This window comes from Cicer arietinum, chromosome 5 (assembly GCF_000331145.2).
Source record: "Cicer arietinum cultivar CDC Frontier isolate Library 1 chromosome 5, Cicar.CDCFrontier_v2.0, whole genome shotgun sequence".
NCBI lineage: Eukaryota > Viridiplantae > Streptophyta > Magnoliopsida > Fabales > Fabaceae > Cicer > Cicer arietinum.
Window position 1 is genome coordinate 62045542 of NC_021164.2, and position 9988 is coordinate 62055529.

At 29.6% G+C, this 9988-nt stretch overlaps 1 protein-coding gene across 2 annotated transcripts; it reads left to right on the forward strand.

Moving 5' to 3' along the window:
• The first annotated feature begins 4169 nt into the window (after positions 1–4169).
• On the forward strand, positions 4170–7418 carry LOC113786570 (protein MODIFIER OF SNC1 1-like). Of its 2 annotated transcripts, none has more exons than XM_027334419.2 (5): positions 4170–4307; positions 5662–5736; positions 6013–6096; positions 6186–6230; positions 6331–7418. In XM_027334419.2, the coding sequence occupies exons 2-5, from the start codon at positions 5705–5707 to the stop codon at positions 6782–6784; spliced, it is 615 nt and encodes a 204-aa protein (XP_027190220.1). In that variant the 5' UTR covers positions 4170–4307; positions 5662–5704; the 3' UTR covers positions 6785–7418. The 2 variants fall into 2 exon arrangements, with proteins under 2 accessions (XP_027190220.1, XP_027190221.1); XM_027334420.2 differs by lacking the exon at positions 4170–4307 and adding an exon at positions 4350–4522.
• The last annotated feature ends 2570 nt before the right edge of the window (positions 7419–9988 follow it).

The window sequence follows — 9988 nt, forward strand, 5'->3', positions numbered from 1 at the left end:
TAATAATAATAATAATAATAATAATAATAATAATAATAATAATAATAAAATATAGAGTAATAGTCCATTAAGTAATGATTTTACTCTGGTATATATTTGATTTTTTACCCTACAATTATAACTTTTTTTTTTCTATTAATGTAAGTTTTTTATTTAAATTTGGTATTTGCAAATTTGAAAATTAGTCTTTGATATAAATTTATTGGACTATATAACGTGATTTGTTTGGACAACGTATGTCTGATGTTACAAATTAGAAATAATAATTTTTGAATTTGAAAAAATTAAATCTAAACAAATTTTTTTACATAAATTAAAATAAAAAATACTTAATTACGACAACTACAATTATATTTAAATATTTTTCTTTCATTTTTTTTTTCATTTTTTTTTATTTTACACATTCTAACTTGTATTTTGCATACCATTATTATTGAATTAGAAATAAATAAATTAACATATTAATAAATATATTATTCTATATTTAATTATAATATTGATAATTTTTATAAAATTACGATGAATTATTGAGATTTTGTCAATTTCATCGCAAAATTAAAAATTATAGTTTATGCACAAATGTTTTAGAAATCAAACATCAAAATCAAAATCAAACGACTGAGTTTTTCTAAATAAAATCATTTTTATTTTACAGCTTCAAATACTATACGAGTTTTGTGATTGGTTTTCAACAACACTTACACACATTACGGCTTTATGCACGACAACAACCACAATAAAAGCCTTTTACTTTTAACCACAATGAGCTGTATAATAGATCAAACAGAATTTGTACCCCAAAAAAAAGATCAATCAGAATTTTATTATTATTATTATTATAAATGTCTGATTTATAAACTATTTGATTTGAATTGTTTTCAATTAGTTGTCTTTAATATTTCTCGGTCTTGTTAGATTTTTTAAATGATCTATAATAAAAATAGACAGATACAATAGACAAATATGATAAAAGTAAAAACAAATCAAAACACTAATCGAAGATGTTAACGACTTCTAAATTTTTAGTGTTTTACTTTAATGATGTATATTTGTCTGAAAAGAAACATTAGGTTTAAGAAATCAAACAATTTTGAGTTCTTTTTAATTAATAATTTTTTAATAAAAAACCCCAAATTTAATTGTTAACTGTTTTTCAAATTCACAAAAAATACATTAACATTAAAATAAAAATATTAATTATAATCGTGTAAATAAATATTTTAAATGATAATTTTTTAAACATGTTAAAAATAAATGACGTAAACAAAAAAAGGAAAAAAAAATGATAATTTTGTAACCGTTAATAAAAATAAAAAGATAAATTTGAAAATTTTTAAAAGATAGAGAATTTAATAGAAAAAAATGAATGACCTAAACACTACCTGATATAAATGACTAGTACTGTAATTTTAATTATACTCTAATATATATTGTTTTGTTTATTTACTGATGGAACATTTTAGTCAATGCGATATTAACTTATTTATCACTAAACGTTTGATTTCATGCAATACCTTCATATTTGTTTTTTGATATCTCGAGTCTTCTTAAGGCATTCTCAATGGAGGAGGTAGTATACCATAAAAATTAGTTGCAGCTAGGGCTGTGTAAAAAATCCGGTTATGAGGCCCAAATCCAAAACCAGATTCAAATCCATTTTAAATATCCGGTTAAAATTATATGGTTATAATTCAGTTTATTTAAAACCGGTTGGATAACCACTTATGTTTTATATTTGGATTTGGTTTTTAACCGATTTTTATCCACTACCAATATTTTGTTAATTTTGAGATTTTATGTCTTGAAAAAAATTTGATTTTTTTTCTCAAAAAAATAAATAAAAAAAAACTTTTTTTTTTCTCAAAAAAATTTTAAATCGAATTTTTTCTCGAAAAATTTGGTGAGAATCTTTTTAAAATAATTTATCGAAAAAATCGATTTTTTTAAATAACCGATTTTTAAACTGTGAATAAATATTTTTTTAAAAAAATAATCAAATTTTAACCGATTTTGAAAAAAAATTGATTTTAAAATTAAAATTTTCAAAACCGGTTGCTTAATTATAAACCGGTTATTTAACCATAACTAATTTTACAATTGGTTTTATAACCGGTTTTAAACTAAATAATGGATTTGGTTATAAATCTAAATCCATATATTGGTTTTAAAATGAATATGGTTTGGTTTTTTAAAAAAACCAACCATGAACAGCCCTAGTTGCAGCTATCAAATTTCATCAAAATAATCATTATTATTATATGGTTGATATATGAGTCTCTAAACTTATAATTAATTGTATTGTCTTTATTTTCTAAAGCTTTTTTTATCTTATTTTCTATTTTGAATATCACTTTTTTCGAACACTACTTTAGAATTCAACACCAACAAAAACTTCAGTTGTTTAGGTCTTGAAATTATTATTAATCTTTGGTGAATGTTCATTCAATTTTTAATTTTTTAAGTTTTTTATCTGGTCAAGACTCCCAATAGTGTATTTAGAGATGAAAAAACAAAATTAATAAGGAAGATGAACATTTATCTTAATCTAGACTCAACTATGTTTGTCTCAACATTTGAATTCATAATATAACATTCAAATTACAGACTACATTATTGTCATCACCTATATTAAGCTCAATAAATAAGTTAAACCAATTAATCTGATATACGGAGAAAATTAAACTTTTTTGATTTAGTCACACCAACCATTTTCAATAACTCATTTGCCATCTTTTAATAATTTAATCTAACCATCAACAAGATATCATATGCTATTTAGAACTGAGTAATTCATTTCTATTAACCATGTATAAAATCTCCTAATAACTATGCATATCACAATAACACATTGACTTATTACTCTCGGTACTCTCCATGCCAACAAAACACCTTTATAGTTGAAATCAAATAAAAACATGTCCATAATTCCTATGCAATTAATTAATTATAACCCACTATTAGTTACACAAAAATAAAATAAAGCCACAGTTTTTAAACGTTAATGACAAAAATGGAAACACATAATCCTTGAAAACTAGATAATGTGAGATTCGGACCACATTATTAAATTCGATCCATTAAAATTTGTGATAAACAATACTTCATTACTATAACAAGTAACACGTGTGCGGCTAAAATTCATATTCACATCGCCTTAAACAAAATAATATTATATTAAGAAACTTAAAACTTAACATCCCAAAATGGTCCATAAAAAATGAAAGCATATATTCTAAATTAAACATTATTCAATTAAGCAACGTTACGATCATATGCTCCTTTAATTAAAATCTTCAAGTAACAACTCTAATTTTCCTTTAAATTTTTACTATATATATGTATGTATTTTCTTGAGAAATATTATTCTTGTTGACTCTTTTATTTTGATCTTTTATTCATCATAAGCCACCTCATAATTCAAATAGATCAATTGAAGAACACATAAGCAAAATAATTAATTAAAGTGGATGAAAAGTGAAGATAAGACCAACATTATGAACATGCGAGACTAAGTTATTTAAAAAATATAAATGATTAAAAAAATTAATAAAAATAAGACAAAGTATATTCATAAAAAAAAGTAAAAAAAAAAAGTATTTTCTTATTTATATAAATCAGATACCATCCATTACACATGATTGTAAAAATTAAATTTTCATATATAAATAAAAAAAAATTCCTTTAAATATTTATTGATAATATATTGTAAAATTTGAAACTATCTCTATCGTCGAACATATATTTGGTCAAAAGAATAAAAATTGAGATTGAATTTATGACAAGATTCATTTTGTCTATCAAATATTTTTAATGGCTAATTTTATACTGCATAAATGAGATAAATTTTATTATATATACAAGTTTATTTGCACTATAAAAGATTAATAGAAATAATAAAACTTATTATTATTATTATTTGTTTTTTAATCTTAGACGTAATAAAACTTATTAATATGTTTATGAAAAATAATTTTGTACATAATAGAAGGTTATCTTTTGTGCACCTTATACTTAAACTTCTTTTTGTCAAATAATCTAGTATATTCACACACATTAAATATAAAACATGGAGAAATAAATAACTTGAAATTGGAACACCAACCATTTTCATACAAATGTCCTTCCAATTATCGATTTCAGCCCTAGATTTAACTTTTTTTAATACAAGAAAATAGAGATCATAATTCATGCTAACTCAAAAAAAATTTAATTTAATTATTATTATTATTACTTGGAGGGCCAACTCTACTGATATCATACGCACAGCACGACGTTGGAACTAATTCGACTGTTCTTCCAGGTTCCAGGTTAAGCTCTCTTCTCTTCTCTCTTTCTATTTTTCTTCCTTATTTTTTCTCTTAATCTTTACGATCCGAAACTAAAACCGTTATCGTAACCGAAATACACTACTATCGTAGATCGCTCTCTCAAACTCATATTCCACAACCTCATTTATTCCTTTTTAATCTGCAATCGCTTCTCTAGGGTTTCTACGAACCATTTCATTTTCTTCGCATTTAAGGCAAGATCTTTCACATATAAAAAATCGATTATCGCGCATTTCAATTCAATTTCAAGCGATATTTTAAAACTTCTTTTAACTCTTTTGTATTAAATTTTCTTTTGCACCCTGCTTTTCACTCTGAACATTTTGTTATATGCATGTGTTTGTTGGATCCACTTTTCTGCAAACGGTTTGGTTTGTTTATGGATAAGGTTGGAGAAGAGTTTGATGTGCGCGGAGATCACTGCCATAATTGTTATTGGTTTTGTGGATTTGAATTGTAAACGTTTCTGAAATGTGTTATTTGATGGAGTTGTTGTAGTAGCATGTGGTAATTTTTGTAACAGAAGGGGTCTCTAGTAACGGTGTTAATTAAGTGTTGTTAACAGAAATGAAGCTAATGATCTTGGTTGAAAAAAATAAGGCTGTTCTATATGCTTTTAGTAGTATAGTTTAGTATTAGTTGCTATGGCAGAAAAGACAATTAGAAAATAAAAGCTTATTGGAAATTATCTACACAAGGTAAGATGAACTAGGAAAAATCAGCGTTGTAGCCGTTATGCTAAAGTGCTGTAGCGCTGATATAGCCATCATATGAAATCACTTTGCATTAAATCATGTAGTATAAAACAATAATGGTTTATTAAAATTTACTACACTCTAGCCGCTGTTTTACAACACAGGAAAAACAAATGTTATTTCATTTTAGTCAATAATCTGGGTATTGCGAAATGGTTGCCAACTGCCAATAACTGATGAACTGCTCGGTCATGTTTGAGAGTCAAAATGATGAAAAAAGTTACTGTTTTGTATGGAATATATTAATGAGAATGGTGTTTTGGACGAGTGGCAGCCTACAATTATAGGCTATAATTTGTTATGATTGTTGTTAATTTTTGTTGTGAATTAGGGTTTATAACTTTGAGATGATAATAATGAGATGGGTTTTGTCGGGAATTTGCTGCAACAAGACAAGCATATTTAAATATAACAGTTTATGTAATTCCTGAATGTTTTAATAACATTTAAGAAAGTGATCAATCCTGCTCCTCCCCTCTGAAATTTAGTGGTAATGTTATAATTGCACTTATATGCTTAAATAATTGCAATATATCATATTGACAGATTTCTCGTTCTCTCTGCATCTTTTATATCAGGCCTTTAAATTGGCTTGAATGACCGTGTGGCGAAAACCAGGCTATGACTTCAAGCATGTTGAGTGGGGACCGAAGGTACTTTTTGACTTGTGTGCATTACAAGCCACTAGAAATGGGCTAGTGATGAGGGATTTGAGTATTCAAAATCTAATTTGTGCCATGTTATGCATATCATGCTGTGATACCTCCGATTAGAAAACCAACTGTTTTTATGATCATATGATTCTGATGCCAACCACTTGGTTCCTTAAGTGAGGATGTTTCAAATTTTGATTGTTCCATGTGTACATGAATGTATGTATTTTTATTAATTGGATGGTTAGAAATTAATTGGCTGATAATACTGCACAGGTGGACCTCTTCCACCAGAAGAGGTGGTATGACCGTCTTAGGGAAAGTTGCAGTACCAAAACCTATAAACTTACCCAGTCAGAGGTATTTGATTTCTTGCTGGACTTTTACCTTCTCAGTTATCTAGGATTGTCGGTCCATGATCTAAATATGTTTATTTTCTTTGTTTTAAGGTTAGAAAATCATGGTCTGGACCCAAATGTGGAGATTGTACCCAAGTGAGTAAATATTCTATTAATGCGACTGGTATGTATTTTTCTGCTGCTTTTGTTCCTCTAGACTAGATAATTGATTTTGTTTTTGTCTTGTATCGGTTAGGGGTACCCTCGGCTGGGGCAGTAAATCATCATCTTCTGCATCAAATGCATGGGGTACTTCTCTGTCTCCAAATGCCAGTGGTGGGGCTAGTTCACCCAGTCATCTCAGTACCCGTCCATCATCTGGTGGAAGTGGCACACGGCCTTCAACTTCTGGTAGTGATAGGGCCCCTGAACTAACTACTAGTGCATGGGGGTCAACCTCTCGGCCTTCATCAGCATCGGGGCCACTAACATCAAATCAGACTTCACAGACATCATTGCGTCCTCGCAGTGCTGAAACAAGGCCTGGCAGTTCACAACTATCTAGATTTGCTGAACACGTGGCTGAAAATTCAGTGGCTTGGAATGGTACTAGAACTACTGAGACACCGGTAGGCTTCTGTTCTTATTTGTGGTTAGTCACTTCATATGATTTTCTTGCTGTAATTTTTATGGTATTAAAAGATTGGTAGATTGATTTAATCAATGTTGAAGACGTTGCATCGACAATGACGACAACTGACACGGGAGTTTATTCTCATATAGCCAACAAATTTCCATTTTGTACCTTCTATCGCTCTATGGTTTGTGGGAAACTGGGAATGATACATACCTTTTCACTGTGCATGGCTTCTTGATTAAAGAAAGTGTTAGCATATCCAAAAAGTATCTCAAACGTTTTTATTGTATCATCAATTATTTTAGAATATATGTTTGATGATCATTTTGGATTGAACACAGTTCACTAGTGTTATTTAATTCATGTGGGCAACACTATGTATTGGGAAAAGGGCTATGGTTGTGGGTGTTGTATTTGACACCCTCAAGAATTGAGTAGACAACCGTGGTGTTACTGCTCTGCAGCATGTTTCATGACCTACCTCAGGGAGCATTCCGTTACATTTTGATGGTGTGTCCATCACAGCTGCTATTGCGGTGTTGCGGCTGCTACATAGATAAAGACCCCCCTCTTTGCCTCTCTCTCTGGCTTTCCCTTCTAGGAAAATCCACCGTCCCACTCCCTCCTACCTCTCTTTTCTACTTTCACGCCCGTTTTCTGGTTATTTGCCAACGAGGCAGTGGTTTTTTGGCCTAGCCCCTTCTTCATGAGTTTTTTTACTCATTCTTTATGACTTTTGATCGTTAATATGTCTTTACTATTTTTTTTTTCTTTCTTTTTCTATACCGATGTTTATATTTTTGCACTAAAAATTATTAATTATGTATCCCTAATTGCTGGCCTATGAGCGGCAGTCTTGCTGTCAGCTGCTTTGCACTGCTATCTAGGATTGGCAACCATGCTTTAGAATATATCGTGGAAACATTCAGTCATCTAATTGTGAAAGTAATATTAGGGGATGTTTCTAAATTTAATTATATTCCCCGATTTATTTCCTTATGTAACTTCCGGTAGTAGCCTTAGGCTGCATTTGTTTCAACTTTATCAAGATTCATTTATGGGAACAACTTCCCCAGTAATATAACAATGGGAGTATTATTACTGATAATTTTTTCATAATTGTTTTGCTAACATTTATAACATTCTCAGGAATAATAAATGAAAATGGGATGTGGAGGTAGTTATTATAGGAATATTTAAAAAAAAAGGGATATTTTACATATAAAATTTCATTCCCACCTCACTAGATTACTTTGGAACTTGATAGAACACTGCAAATTAAGAGAAATGAGGGCCCAAATAGTGGGGTCCACTCAACCAAGTCACACACTTCACACACATTCAGTTTGTTGAATGATGGATGGGAGGAATAAATGCTAGTAACAATGTCTCTTATTCTACTGATATTCCATTAAAGAGGGGGAAGTGAGAAAGACATTCAGTTTCAAGAAGGATGAATGAAAGGAATAAAAGCTAATTAATAATGTCATTTATTTTATGTTATAAGAACGAGGGAATAGGAAGAGGGGAGACATTCAGAAAATATTCTAAGAAACAATTAGGGGAGTTCTTTCTCTGGTTAGGAGCAATTCTGCTTTGATTTAGGAGTTCTTAGAACTCTGGTGTATTTCTTTTTCTTCATTTTCATATTTCCAGCATTGTAAGAGCTTCAGAGCTCGTCAATTCAAGTTAATAAAATTCTGTTTCCTATCAGAACTCCACTCTGACAATGCCTGTTTTTGTATGATACTTTCATATATGTTTGCTATACACCGACCAATTACCATATTCTAATTACCAATTACCATATTCTAATTACCATAATAAAATATACAGTTTTTCTTTCTACTTATTTATATTCATCTGTTTCTTTTTTGGTTAACATCATTTGGCCTTCTTCCTGCCGGTTTTCAAGCATAAATAAGTATTGTAAATGTTGGAGGGCAGTTAGTTGAATTTTAAATGAAATGTCTTGAAAGGTTAAGAGTCTGTCTGAAATTGTTTTATGTTGTCACTTTTAATTACGAAATTATGATATTATTTTCAATTTGTTTCCTGTTTCAAAAGATGTGTGCAGGAAATAGATTAAAACAAAGTGGCTGTTTTGTAATTAAAAGTAAAAACAAAAAAAATGACATAATTTATTTTCTCCAAGCCAACATGCCTGAAAATTCTTCCTTGGGGCTGAAATGGTCTACTCTTAGCAAGGTGCCTTCATTTCTCGTATAAAACTTTTCTTAGACCTCCTAAAAGAGACTGGAAACCTGAAAAGCTTGGGGATAACAAAAAATTACCCTTTAAATATATACAAACTTAGAATACTCTCTTAATAGTGTAAGCCAATTCATGTAGTAAGGGAACCTTTGTTGGCACATACCAAATCTGATCTAGCATACTCTCTTAATAGTGTAAGCCAATTTCTGCATGACTCAAGGGTAAGACCATTGCAGGCTAAGCATCAGATTCTTTAGTACCTGAAAACCATGCCCGAAAAAGGATCGTTTTTCTAAATAGTTGAAATTTTGCCATGGTGTACATAGATGTTGATTACACGTTATCTGTTACTCTGATTGAAGGTCAGCATTTGGTTATTATATGTTTATATGTGGAAACTAGAAACATGGAGGAGTAAGATACATACTGTAGTTGCTCAGTTGAATGCAAAGGCTAAATTTTGAGCTATGATTCAAGGTTTCTTTTAGCTATTGTGGATGAAGATTATATTGAATGACTTGAGGATAAAGTATGAAGTCCCCATGAAACTGTTTTTTGACAATATTTGCCACCAACATATCCCATAATCTTGTTCTGTATCACAGATCAATCACATTGAGATAGACTTGTTGAGAGATTTTAGTGGACTTGTAACCTCAATATATTTTCCCTGAAGACTGTTTGGAAAATGTACCAAGGGATTGCTTACAGAGCGCTTTTAGGCTTTTAATAGCTAGGTGAGAATAAGATATTCATTCATTAGCTCGAGGGGGAGTGTTGAAATTTGTAGATATTATAAATGTTAATAGCATCAATATAGGACGATGTATTGCTGTAGAGGTTTACTGCTTTATTTCTCCATTTTTTGGAATGATTTTGTCATTTATTATTCTCTTTCATTAGCGTAAGCCTATAAAATGTAAACCACCTATGCATCATTAATTAAAGAATACAATCTTTCCAAATTTCTTTCAATTTTTGTGTTGCAATTATTTACGTGGATGTTATCAAAGTTGATTTTTTTTATCTGTGTGTGATATTGTACCACTTTCCTAATGTAGGG